We start from the raw sequence: 14,214 nt of genomic DNA on the forward strand, positions 1-14,214 counted from the left end.
GAAATCATAAGGCACCTTAGTGTGGAAGAGGGATTCAGAATAGAGAAACAGATTGATAGCAAAGTGAGAACTTGGCTGGATGTTGCTGGGTTTGAAAGTGAGAGAATGAGGCCATGAGGCAGGGAATGTGGGTGACCTCCAGAAGCTGGAAAGGACATAAAAGTGGATTCTCCCCTGGAGCCTGCAAAAAGGAATGTGGCTCTACTGACATCTTGGTTTTAGCCTGAGTGAGACCCATCTTGCACCTCTGAACTCCAGAACTACAAGATGATAAATTTGTGTTGTTTTAAGCCAGTACATTTGTGGTCATTTGTAATTAGAAAACGAATACAGCTCCCTCACACCATACACAAAAATGAACTCAAAGTGACTTAAAGATATAAATATATAAGATTATCCCATAAAACACCTAGAAGAGAACTCAGCAAAACTTTCTCTGACATAAATTGTACCAGTGTTTTCTCAGATCAGTCTCCCAAAGCCATAGAAGAAAAATAAAAAAAAAAAACCAAAATAAAACCCAAAACAAACACCCCGAGACCAAACGGCACCTAATCAAACTTATAAATTTTTCCACAGCAAAGGAAACCATAAACAAAATGAAAACATAATGTACAGAATGGAGAAAACATCTGCAAAGGCTTAACTTCCAAAATATACAAACAATTCCTACAACTCAATAACAAAAAAGTTCAACAACCCAACCAAAAAATGAGGAGAAGATCTAAATAGAGATTTCTCCAAAGAAGACATACAGAAGGCCAATAGGCACATGGGAAGATGCTCAACATCACTAATTATTCGAGAAATGCAAATCAAAACTGCAATGAAGTATCACCTCACACCAGTCAGAATGGCCATCATCTGCAAATAACAAATACTGGAGAAGGTGTGAAAAAAAGGGAACCCTCCTACACTGTTGGTAGGAATGTAAATTGGTGCAGTCGCTATGGAAAATTGCCTGGAGATTCCTTGAGAAACTAAAAATAGAGCTACCATACCATCCAGCAGCCCCACTGTTAGGCATACATCCAGAGGAAACTCTAATTTGAAAAAATATATGCACCCCAGTGTTCATAACAGTGCTATTCACAATAGCCAAGACATGGAAGCAATCTAAATGTCCACCAACAGGTGAATGGATGAAGACGATGTGGTACATACTCACAGTGAATATTATCCAGCCATAAAAAAGAATGAGATAATGCCATTTCAGCAGCATGGATGGACCTCATGAAATAAGTCAGAAAGAGGAAGACAAATACCGGAATCTAAATTAGAGTATGAATGAACTTATTCACAAAACAGAAACAGACTCACAGACATAAAAAAGCAAACTTATGATTACTAAGAGGAAAGTGGTAGGGGAGGGATAAATTAAGAGTTTGGGATTAGCAGATGCATGCTATATAAAACAGATACACAACAAAGTCTACTGTGTAAGCACAGAGGACTATATTCAACATCCTTTGATAAACTGTTATGGAAAGGAATATGAAAAAGAACAGATATATATGTATGTATATCAGTCAGTTCAGTTCAGTTCAGTCACTCAGTCGTGTCCAACTCTTTGCGACCCCATGAACTGCAGCACACCATGCCTCCCTGTCCATCGCCAACTCCCAGAGCCTACCCAAACTCATGTCCATTGAGTCAGTGATGCCATCCAACCATCTCATCCTCTGTTGTCCATTTCTCCTCCTGTCCTCAATCTTTCCCAGCATCAAGGTCTTTTCTTTTCTTTTAAAAAATTTTTATTTATTTTAATTGGAGGCTAATTACTTTACAATATTGCAGTGGTTTTGTCATATATTGACATGAATCAGCCATGGGTGTACATGTGTTCCCCATCCTGAACCCCCCTCCCACCTCCCTCCCCATCCCATGCCCCTGGGTCATCCCAATGTACCAGCTCTGAGCACCCTGTCTCATGCATTGAACCTGGACTGGTGATCTGTTTCACATATGATAATACACATGTTTCAGTGCTATTCTCTCAAATGAGTCAGCTCTTCACATCAGGTGGCCAAAGCACTGGAGTTTCTGCTTCAACATCAGTCCTTCCAATGAACACCTAGGACTGATCTCCTTTTAGAATGGACTGGTTGGATCTCCTTGCAGTCCAAGGGACTCTCAAGAGTCTTCTCCAACACCACAGTTCAAAAGCATAAATTCTTTGGCGCTCAGCTTTCTTCACAGTCCAACTCTCTCATCCATACATGACCACTGGAAAAACCATAGCCTTGACTAGACGGACCTTTGTTGGCAAAGTAATGTCTCTGCTTTTGAATATGCTGTCTAGGTTGGTCATAACTTTTCTTCCAAGGAGTAAGCGTCTTTTAATTTCATGGCTGCAATCACCATCTGCAGTGATTTTGGAGCCCCCCAAAATAAAGTGACACTGTTTCCACTGTTACCCCATCTGTTTGCCATGAAATGATGGGACTGGATGCCATGATCTTCGTTTGCTGAATGTTGAGCTTTAAGCCAACTTTTTCACTCTCCTCTTTCACTTTCATCAAGAGGCTTTTTAGTTCCTCCTCACTTTCTGCCATGAGGGTGGTGTCATCTGCATATCTGAGGTTATTGATATTTCTCCTGGCAATGTTGATTCCAGCTTGTGCTTCTTCCAGCCCAGCGTTTCTCATGATGTACTCTGCATATAAGTTCAATAAGCAGGGTGACAATATACAGCCTTGACATACTCCTTTTCCTATTTGGAACCGGTCTGTTGTTCCATGTCCAGTTCTAATGTTGCTTCCTGACCTGCATACAGGTTTCTCAAGAGGCAGGTCAGGTGGTCTGGTGTTCCCATCTCTTTCAGAATTTTCCAGTTTCTTGTGATCCACACAGTCAAAGGCTTTGGCATAGTCAATAAAGCAGAAATAGATGTTTTTCTGGAACTCTCTTGCTTTTTCAGTGATCCAGCAGATGTTGGCAATTTGATCTCTGGTTCCTCTGCCTTTTCTAAAACTAGTTTGAACATTTGGGAGTTCACAGTTCACGTATTGCTGACGCCTGGCTTGGAGAATTTTGAGCATTACTTTACTAGCATGTGAGATGAGTGCCATTGTGCGTTAACTTGAGCATTCTTTGGCATTTCCTTTTTTTGGGATTGGAATGAAAACTGACCTTTTCCAGTCCTGTGGCCACTGCTGTGTTTTCCAAATTTGCTGGCATATTGAGTGCAGCACTTTCACAGCATCATCTTTTAGGATTTGAAATAGCTCAACTGGAATTCCATCACCTCCACTAGCTTTGTTCGTAGTGATGCTAAGGCCCACTTGACTTCACATTCCAGGATGTCTGGCTCTAGGTGAGTGATCACACCATCGTGATTAACTGGGTCATAAAGATCTTTTTTGTACAGTTCTTCCGTGTATTCTTGCCACCTCTTCTTAATATCTTCTATTTCTGTCAGGTCCATACCATTTCTGTCCTTTACTGAGCTCATCTTTGGATGAAATGTTCCCTTGGTATCTCTAATTTTCTTGAAGAGATCTCTAGTCTTTCCCATTCTGTTGTTTCCCTCTATTTCTTAGCACTGATCACTGAGGAAGGCTTTCTTATCTCTTCTTGCTATTCTTTGGAACTCTGCATCCAAATGGGTATATCTTTCCTTTTCTCCTTTGCTTTTTGCTTCTTTTCTTTTCACAGCTATTTGTAAGGCCTCCCCAGACAGCCATTTTATCTTCTGCAGTTCTTTTTCTTGTGGATGGTCTTGATCACTGCCTCCTGTATAATGTCCAAACCTCCATCCATAGTTCTTCAGGCTCTCTATCAGATCTAATCTCTTGAATCTGTTTCTCACTTCCATTGTATAATCATAAGAGATTTGATTTAGGTCATACCTGAATGGTCTAGTGGTTTTCCCTACTTTCTTCAATTTAAGTCTGAATTTGGCAATAAGGAGTTCATGATCTGAGCCACAGTCAGCTCCTGGTCTTGTTTTTGCTGACTGTATAGAGTTTCTCCATCTTTCGCTGCAAAGAATATATCAATCTGATTTCAGTATTGACCATCTGGTGATGTCCATGTGTAGAGTCTTCTCCTGCGTTGTTGGAGGAGGGTGTTTGCTATGACCACCAGTGCGTTCTCTTGGCAAAACTTTATTAGCCTTTGCCCTGCTTCACTCTGTACTTTGAGGCCAAATTTGCCTGTTACTCCAGGTATCTCTTGACTTCCTACTTTTGCATTCAAGTTCCCTATGATGAAAAGGACATCTATTTTGGGTGTTAGTTCTAGAAGATCTTGTAGGTCTCTCATAGAATCGTTCAACTTCAGCTTCTTCAGCATTACTAGTCAGGGCATAGACTTGGATTGCCGTGATATTGAATGGTTTGCCTTGGAAATGAACAGAGATCTTTCTGTTGTTTTTGAGGTTGCATCTAAGTACTGCATTTCGGACTCTTTTGTTGACTATGATGGCTACTCCATTTCTTCTAAGGGAGTCTTGCCCACAGTTGTAGATATAATGGTCTTCTGAGTTAAATCCACCCATTCCAGTCCATTTTAGTTCGCTGATTCCTAAAATGTCGACGTTCACTCTTGCCATCTCCTGTTTGACCACGTCCAGTTTGCCTTGATTCATGGACCTGACATTCCAGGTCCCTATGCAATATTACTCTTACAGCATCGGACCTTGCTTCTATCACCAGTCACATCCACAGCTGGATATTGTTTTTGCTTTGGCTCCATCCCTTCATTCTTTCTGGAGTTATTTCTCCACTGATCTCCAGGAGCATATTGGGCACCTACCGACCTGGGGAGTTTCTCTTTCAGTATCTTATCTTTTTGCCTTTTCATACTGTTTATGGGATTCTCAAGGCAAGAATACTGAAGTGGTTTGCCATTCCCCTCTCCAGTGGACCATATTCTGTCAGACCTTTCCACCATGACCCGCCCATTTTTGGTGGCCCCTCACGGCATGGCCTAGTTTCAGTGAGTTAAACAAGGCTGTGGTGCATGTGATCAGATTGGCTAATTTTCTGAAATTGTGGTTTCAGTCTGTCTGCCCTCTGATGCCCTCTCTCAGAACCTACCGTCTTACTTGGGTTTCTCTTACCTTGGATGTGGGGTATCTCTTCACAGCTGCTCCAGCAAAGTGCAGCCACTGTAACGTATGTATATATGTACCTCCGTCTAATCAAGGTTATGGTTTTCCAGTGGTCATGTATGGATGTGAGAGTTGGACTGTGAAGAAAGCTGAGCACCGAAGAATTGATGCTTTTGAACTGTGGTGTTGGAGAAGACTCTTGAGAGTCCCTTGGACTGCAAGGAAATCCATCCAGTCCATCCTAAAGGAGATCAGTCCTGGGTGTTCATTGGAAAGACTGATGCTGAAGCTGAAACTCCAATACTTTGGCCACTTCATGCGAAGAGTTGACTCATTGGAAAAAACTCTGATGCTGGGAGGGATTGAGGGCAGGAGAAGGGGATGACAGAGGATGAGATGGCTGGATGGCATCACCGACTCAATGGACGTGAGTTTGGGTGAACTCCGGGAGTAGGTGATGGACAGGGAGGCCTGGCGTGCTGCGATTCATGGGGTCGCAAAGAGTCGGACACAACTGAGTGACTGAACTGAACTGATGTACATACATATCTATATATACAAAACTGAATCACTTTGCTGCACACCAGAAACTAACACAGCATTGTAAATCAACTATGCTTCAACAAAAAAGAGAAAACTAATACAAGATGAAAAAATTTTTCTCTCGGTGTCTGTGGGATGAGACTCTATGGCAGCTGGTATGGCAGAACATTTCTCAGGCCATGTTTCATGCAGGAGTGGAGTTGATGCATAAACAGGAACGTTCCTGAATAGCACTGTCTCTTTCTCTGCTGCTGCTGCTGCTGCTGCTAAGTCGCTTCAGTCGTGTCCGACTCTGTGCGACCCCGTAGATGGCAGCCCACCAGGCTCCCCCGTCCCTGGGATTCTCCAGGCAAGAACACTGGAGTGGGTTGCCATTTCCTGCTGCCCTCTCCTAATGCAAACATACACACTTGGATAGGCTTCCCCGCCCCACCTCTCCCCTGAGAATGTCTGCTCTTTCCCTCTCTGTGCAGGGGCTTAGGCAGGCAGGAAGGAGAGGAGGCCCCTTTCAGTCTCCTGTCTCAATTGTACTCTCCAGCTCAGCTGGCCAGGGAGGGCAGAGTGCTGTTGTCTGGCTCTGGCACGGTCATTAATAAAACTGATACTTTGTCTCCCTTCTGCCCTCTGTTCTCTGGATGCTTTCTCCGCAGACCAGATTCAGAGTGGGGAGGGATGACAATGTGACGGGCCTTCCTATGGCCCTGATGGTAAAATCAAGGACTGGCCTCTGGGGACCCAGTACCTGCGTGTTTGTGTGTTCAGTCACGGCAGTCGTGTCCGACTCTTGGCGACCCTATGGACTCTGCAGCCCGCCAGGCTCCTCTGTCCCTGGGATTCTCCAGGCGAGAACACTGGCGTGGGCTGCCATGGCCTCCTCCGGGGGATCTTCCCGACCCAGGGGTTGAACTCCCATCTCGTCAGTCTCCTTCATTGCAAGCGGATTCTTTACAACTGAGCCACCGGGGAAGTCTATGAGGACCCGGTACAGTGGATTTAAAAAGGCAACAGGCTCTGAAGTTACCTCTGGCCTGCAGCTTTATAGGTACAGTTGAAGCTGGAAAGAAATTATCACAGTTCCATGTGGGTACAGAGCACAAAACTTAATTTTACTTCAGATTATTTGTGCTCATCTTTAGTAGGAGCATGAGTAAGTGATGCTTAATTGAGTGTCCCAGATCCTGATTATCTATGCTGTTATGAATTTCACTTAGGGTCACAGAAGGAACCATGGAGAGGTTTTGCTTATGGCCTGTCCCCAGGTTCCTAGAATTATTTCCTGCTACACAGTTTCAAGTTGGCTTGGAGTTGTACCTTTATTAAGTTGGCCCTGTGTATTCAGACGTTGTACAACTTGCTGTGGGATTAACCACAGAGGTGTGGTGATAAAAAGTACCAGGACCCCTCATACTGATAAAAAGACCAGGACCCCTCATATGGAGAAAATGCCAATGTGTGTGAAAGTGGAAAAAAACCTCAATTTGGAATTATCAGAAACTGAAAGGTAAGAGAGAAATGAACAAATCTTGTACCTGGAGCATTCTGTCTCTAGAAATCAGACTTATTCAGGAAATCAAGCAGGCATGGGGTCCATGTGAGACAGAAGTCGGTCTCGTAGTGAGAAAAGTCAGCAAGTAAGGGGAAGGAGAAAAAGAAGGAAGTTCTATTGCTCAAACTAGGGGAAAAGAGATTTTCTTGAGAAAAAATGTTGAGTTTTTAGAGAGTATGCTTGGGATGTATGAAGAGAAAAAGGAAATATTTTCATACCTCAATGATTTTAAGGGCAGAACTAGAAAGGAGCACAATATTCATTTCTAGATGAAGGAGGACAAATGGGCAGATTTGACAATGCAAAGCGGAGTGAGGCCGCTAGAGGGAGCATGGACCCAGGAAACTAGTGTAGACAGTTGCCCAGCAAGAAGGAGGAAAGGACCAGGTGGTTTGGTGGGAGCAGTGTGAGTGTCATTAGGTAGGTAACTTTTAAACGGACACGGTTATCTGAGTGGTGTGTGTATTGCCCATGCCCACACCTAGGAATTTGAGGCGTCAGGACACATAGTCACTGAGAAGATGAAACATGTACGAAGGGGAGTTAATCAGGAAAGAAATAGATGTAGTAACATCTGAGTTAAATTGGGACTACCAGCAGAATTATTTTAAATTTCTACCTATTGCAGGATGACAAAATGTCTTAAGTGCCCCTCTTTGAGAGAAGACATAGTAGGCATGCCCTCATCCCACTATGGCAAAATTAACACCCAAATCAATCCTCCATTGTGTTGCAGAGAAAAGCCAATTCTGACTCCAGGTTGGAACTGTTTCGTTAACTTGCTTTCCATTGCTTTTGTTATTATAATCATACACAATGGTCTGCCTCAGAATCCCTGCCACTCTGCCTGGCTGTTAAACTAAAGTGCCTTTGTTCAGAACCCTGTCTACCTGTAGATGGCAGGAAGGAAGAAACTAACTCATCCCTCTGCCCTCCCCACACCCTCCCCTTGCCATTCTAGGAGATATTTACAAGATTAATGGCCTTTATACGGAGAAAGTGATGGCACCCCACTCCAGTACTCTTGCCTGGAAAATCCCATGGATGGAGGAGCCTGGTGGGCTACAGTCCATGGGGTCGCTAAGAGTCGAACCCGACTGAGCGACTTCACTTTCACTTTTCACCTTCATGCATTGGAGAAGGAAATGGCAACCCACTCCAGTGTTCTTGCCTGGAGAATCCTAGGGATGGAGGAGCCTGTTGGGCTGCCGTCTATCTATGGGGTCACACAGTTGGACACGACTGACGCGACTTAACAGCAGCAGCAGCATGGTGTGTTTCCTCACCTCCTCCCATCTCTGATCTGCAAAAGAACCTGGCATCCAGACCCCGATAAGGTGGTTATTTTGAGACATTAGTCTGCTGTCTTCTTGGTGAGCTGACTCAACACCTTGTCTCCGATTCATTGGCCTGTCATGTGGCTAGCAGAGAGAGCTTGGACTCGGTAACAGTTGGAGGTTTCTCTCGGTTGGAGTTTAAATTCACATGTTGGGAAAGAGATGGCATAGACTGAGAGCATCCTGGTGAGGTGTTACTTTCTCAGGTACCACTGAGTTTCTCCTATGTGCGGTGCAAGCATTGGCAACTTGATTGGCTGAGCTCAGTGCCCCGACCTGTCAGGAAGAAACTGTTGTGGAGATGCCTGGCCATCACCTCTTGTGTTCTAACTGTATTCTGCCCTGACTGAGTAAGCTAGATTTCTGCCCCTGTTCTGCCATGAGCTGCCCACTGAAGACCACATTCAAGAGGGGCACTGACCAGACAGGCTCTTCCCCAAGCAGCAGGCACAGCAGCACTAGAGAGCCTCTGTGCACTCATGAGGCATTTCCACAATATCTTTCTCTTGCACCCTGAACTCTCACTAAGAGTTTCTTGGCCTCCACCTTAGCCCTGAAAAAAACCCCACAAATAGCCATGCACTAGATTCTGGACACATAATGGCCCTGATGTCTGAACTCAGGAAAACACATTTATCAATTTATTAAAAGATGTGATACAAGATACTGATGAATAGCCAGGTGGAGAGATACACAGGGCAAGGTCTGGGAGGGTCCTGATGGTAGGAGCTTCCGTCCCCATGGAGTTGAGCTGCACACTCTCCTGGTCCGTGGATGTGTTCCCAACCTGGAAATTCTCTGAATCCAGCACTATTGGGATTTTATGGAGGCTTCTTCACATAGGCATGATCAATTATTAACTCCATTTCCAGGCCCTGCCCTCACTCTGGACAAGTGGGGGGAGGGGCTGAAAATTCCCAGCTTCTAACCATGGTTTGCCATCCAGGAGCTCACCCAGAGATGCCTCAATACAACGAAAGATGTTCCTAGTGCCTTTATCACTTAGGAATATACAAGGGTTTTAGGGACCTGTCATAGATGGGGCCAAAGACCAAATGTTAGAATAAGAGATGCTCCTAAATGTGCTCATCACTTAGGAAGTTATGAGGGTTTTAGGAGCTCTATGCCAAGAACCAGAGGCAGAGACCAATATACACACTTTCTATTATCTCACGTCTCCCTTCCTGCCATCCTATCTGCCCTGGAGTGAAGTCTTCTCTCCAGTTGCAAGAAAAAAGAGGTTTATTACTTCATTTTCCCATGCTCTTTCCCCCACAATGAGTTCCATATGCCTTGACAGTGAAAACTGGCTGCAGTTGAGGGAGATTGGCACACATTTGTAGATGAATCTGGCACGTAGGAAGCACTTGGTGGATGTTTGTTGTGTGTATAGATGGAGTCGCCCACCCTGAGTTGAAGCAGAAGTCTTGGCAGATGAGGGTATAGATGAGGAAGAAAAGTGAAGAAGGAATGAGAAGGCACTGGATGGGGCCTAGGAGCACAGCATGCAGTCAGAGAATGTGCAGGGACCTGAACCTGGAGCTTGGAGAACCAGGACAGAGCAGCATCTCCCTGAGAAGAACATTCTAGAATCTTCTGTCCAGTTCTACAGACAGAGTGAAGAACCTCAGGACTGTGAAACAGGCACAAGTTTCACTGGGCTCAGTGGGCTTTGGGAGAGCAGTTGCTGCAGGCTGGTGGGTGGGCAAGGTAGACTGCAGGCCAGCGAGGTGGGCATGGTGGGTGAGGGAGCCTGGGGGCAGTGGTGTGTGAGGTGGAGGGGCAGCTGGAGAGAAGGGCCAAGACTTCACAAAGAATATTTTGGGATGTGGAGACTTGAACACATTTGTAAACTAAGGAGGAAGTAAGTAAGTAAGTAAGTAAGTAAGTGTGTGTTAGTTGCTCAATTGTGTCCGACTCTCTGCAACCCCATGGACTATAGCCTGCCAGGCTCCTCTGTCCATGAGGATTCTCCAGGCAAGCATACTGGAGTGGGTTGCCATGCCCACCTCCAGGGGATCTTCCCCACCCAGGGACTGAACCTAGGTCTCCTGCATTGCGGACAGGTTCTTTATTGACTGAGCTGCCAGAGAAGCCGGTGGTGGAGGAGGAAGAGTTTAAAATCAAAGGAATGGAGTGACTAAAGGAAGAATCCTGGTGAAGTGGGGGCCTTGGGCCTTCCTTCCTGGTGCTACAAAGCCAACACAGAGCCAGGCTTGGGATGCAAGGCTTTAATAAAGGACTTGAGGAGCTGAGAGCTGGTGGTGATGGGGCAAGCGGTGTGGGTGCTGCAGGCACTGGCAGCGGCCCACCTGGGCTGTCGGCATCCCCATTACTATGGCTTCATGACTTCAGAGGCAGGAGGGAATAGGCTCTCCAGATATTTCATGGTTTCTTTCACTGTGTTTTCCATATTCCTCATCATTTTATGACCGAGCTCCATCAGTTTTCCTTCTGTGGTGGATGCTGGGGAATATCGGGAGAGAAAAGTCAGGGAAGAGCTATTGCCCTGCACCCTCGCTGCTCCCCGACACTTTGCCACAGCGCTGGCAAAGGCAACTAATGGGTTCTTTGACTTGCTTTTTACTCTCATTTCTTAAAATTTTTTTCATTTATTTTTAATTGGGGGATAATTGCTTTACAAGGTTGTATTGGCTTCTGCTATACATCGACATGAATCAGCCATAGGTATACATATGTTTCCTCCCTCCTGCCTCCCACTGCATCCCACCCCTCTAGGCTGTCACAGAGCACCAGGTTGAGCACCCTGTGCCGTACAGCAACTTCCCATTAGCTGTCTACTTTACGAATGGTACCGTATTTATTTCAATGCTATTCTCTCAATTCCTCTCTCATTCCTTTCTTCTACAGCTTCCTTTCTCTTCTAACCCAACCATTTCCACCCTCCTTTGCTGCTTACTGTTTTGCCCAGCCCCTTCCCACTTTCCCCATCTCTTACTATCACTGGGCAGCATTTCTGAGAGGTTTTTCCTCGAGCATGGACATAGGCAGCTTGGGACTCTGATTCTGTGGTTGCCTGGGAGATCTGATCATATTTGGCTCTTTGGAAATCAAATCTTCTCTGGAGATGGAAGCCTCCTTAGAAAGGTCCTCAGTGGGGATCTGGAGGTTGCTGATGATGAACTGAGCAGCTGGGACCAAGATGATGGAGGAGGCGAGGGCAGAGAAAGAGCTCATGGTGAGGAGTAGCCAGTCAGTGCTCTGTTATCTCCCTTAACACTGGTGGCCACCAGGGTTGAGTCATTGCCCAGTTATCATAGAGCAGGGTTGATGTCCCATGCCAGCATCCAAATCCAGAAGCACCTGGTTTTGGATGCCTTTGACTAGGAACTGCACTTTTAGCAAATTTACCTTCCTAATGAAAAGAGAATAACGATGCAAATACCTGTCCCATTGTCTGGCGCATAGGAGGGGGTTCAGTTTTTTTTCCCTGAATTTTGAGTATTGCTTGAGTCTGCCTTCTCTGGCTTTTGCCACGTAAATTGTGTGTGTGTGTGTGTGTGTGTGTGTGTGTGTGTGTGTGTGTGTGTGTGTGTGTGTGTAGGAAGTTAGCCTGAGACTAAACCATATTATGGATAATCCACAAAGCAGAATCCTGCAATGTTCAAGGTTTTTGTGGGATAGGGAGCTTGGGACTGAGGAGCCCCAGAAGCATCCTCACCTCAGGGTGAGCGGAAACTCCTCACCTGCTAGCATTCAGGTGTGAGATGTAGTCCCCATACCCATCTCCAATGACTAACCAGCATGAAGTGCTGTTCAAAGAGCTTCTGGCCCCTAGAGCTTGGCCAGTTAGTGCTGTAGGAAGGATTAAGATCCAACATCAGAACGGATTGTCTTTGCTCCACCTCTTTCTCAGATGGAGAATTCATCGTTGTTTGTCACTCACTGAACAATCTTTTACCACCACTGACTTACTTTAAAGGTTGCCAGTGTGAGACTTACAGGGATCGGTGGGCTGAGCTTCCAGGTGGGTTTCATCTTCTGGCTCTGAAAAATAAGACAGTTAAGTTTTCCAAAGTTCTGAAGACATTTAACATGTGAGATGCTCTTATGCAGCCCCTTTTGCCCCAGCATTCTTCTCTCCCTTACCATGTTTTATGTTTTCCTTCGCACTTCTAACACAATGGCCTTTATTTAATATGCTTGCTGCTGCTGCTAAGTCGCTTCAGTCGTGTCTGACTCTGTGCGACCCCATAGATGACCCACCAGGCTCCTCCGTCCCTGGGATTCTCCAGGCAAGAATACTGGAGTGGCTTGCCATTTCCTTCTCCAATGCATGAAAGTAAAAAGTGAAAGTGAAGTCGCTCAGTCATGTCCGACTCTTTGTGACCCCATGGACTGCAGCCTACCAGGCTCCTCCATCCGTGGGATTTTCCAGGCAAGAGTACTGGAGTGGGGTGCCATCGTCTTCTCCGTTAATGTGCTTACTGTTGGTTTATTCCCCTAGGGTGTAATCTCAATGAATGCCGAGATCTCTGTAATTTGAGAGTGTATTCCAAGCATCTAGAACTGTGTGTCTGGCATACGTTAGGTGCTCAATAAATAGCTGTTGATTGTATGTGTGTCTATGTCTTGGCCTCACTGTACAGAGGAAAGCAGAAAGCTCCACGGAGGGGTAGTGACTCTACCGGGGGTTTCCAGCATCATCTGAACCTGGAATCTAATCTGAATCTCCGTTGACCCATAGTCTGCCCTGATTTGGGTTCCGTTTGGCCCCTCTGGCCCCAGCCACAGGTTTTCTAGGGTGCAGGATTCCTGGGGTCACGTGTCCTAGCCCCCTGCCTCCGTCCCTAAGTTTATCCAGGTGTGAATGTTTGGTTCTGACTGCATCTCCTGACCTCTTCACACAACACATCACGAGGATTAAGGAAAAGCCTTTGGAGCACTGAGGCCTCTCCAGCCAAGGCTCAACGACCCCAGGGGACAGGGGCAGGTTGATGGAAGCCAGACTCACCGTTAAGGATGGCGAGAGAGGTGGCGGCCAAGCTGGCCAGAAGCAAGACGCAGAGGAATTTCATGGTGGGGCTGTAGCAGCAACCGTTTTCCCCGGGCAGGCCGCTTGGGGCTGCTGAGGAGGCTGCTGCTTGGCAGGGGCCTTATTTATTTGAGGGTAGGGATCGGCTCTGGGAACCTAGTTCAGGATTGGACCTGGGAATAAACCAGGTTTCCCTTCCCCATTTCCCTATTCTGAATATATTTGTTTTGGGGAACTGGAACTTCTGGGAAACCAGTTAACAGGAAAGCAAGGTGCCAGCACTCCCCCTGGCCTGGAATGTGCCATGGGAGCCAGCCCCAGGCTCCCTATATGCCAGACATTGTCTTGAGTTTGTGCATATGGGATCTTTTATTTAAATCATGATGGTTGTTAAAATATATGCTATTTATCAAACAAAAAAACACAATCATGGAGGTGAGGCAACTTACCCAAGGTCACATATCTGGGTGAATTTGAACCTATGTTAGTCTGACTCTAGACCCTACGTCTTATAATACAGGGGCTGGTGGTTCTAGAAGCAGACAAGATAGAATAGCAGGACACCCAGAGGCATCTGGAGAGGTGGTGGGGGATGCACCTAGGGCCTGAGGCCTGTTCCTGGGCCTGGGACTGAACCGGTTGACCTCCTGTGCCCTCCTCTGGCTGGAGGATTTGATGATATCTGGACCCTGTTTTTGGATCATGTCCAGGAAGGTGAGGGCTGCTGTCCCTGTGA

General features: G+C 45.9%; 1 protein-coding gene across 1 annotated transcript; it reads right to left on the reverse strand.

The window, feature by feature from the left end:
• Positions 1 to 10,817: 10,817 nt before the first annotated feature.
• On the reverse strand, positions 10,818 to 13,521 carry LOC120858348 (glycosylation-dependent cell adhesion molecule 1-like). The gene is made up of 4 exons (XM_040234394.1): positions 13,458 to 13,521; positions 12,446 to 12,490; positions 11,453 to 11,634; positions 10,818 to 10,991 (listed from the first exon to the last, which is right to left on the reverse strand). The coding sequence occupies exons 1-4, from the start codon at positions 13,519 to 13,521 to the stop codon at positions 10,818 to 10,820; spliced, it is 465 nt and encodes a 154-aa protein (XP_040090328.1).
• Positions 13,522 to 14,214: the final 693 nt, after the last annotated feature.

The sequence above is a fragment of the Oryx dammah genome, unplaced genomic scaffold, assembly GCF_014754425.2.
Source record: "Oryx dammah isolate SB20612 unplaced genomic scaffold, SCBI_Odam_1.1 HiC_scaffold_29, whole genome shotgun sequence".
Classification (NCBI taxonomy): domain Eukaryota; kingdom Metazoa; phylum Chordata; class Mammalia; order Artiodactyla; family Bovidae; genus Oryx; species Oryx dammah.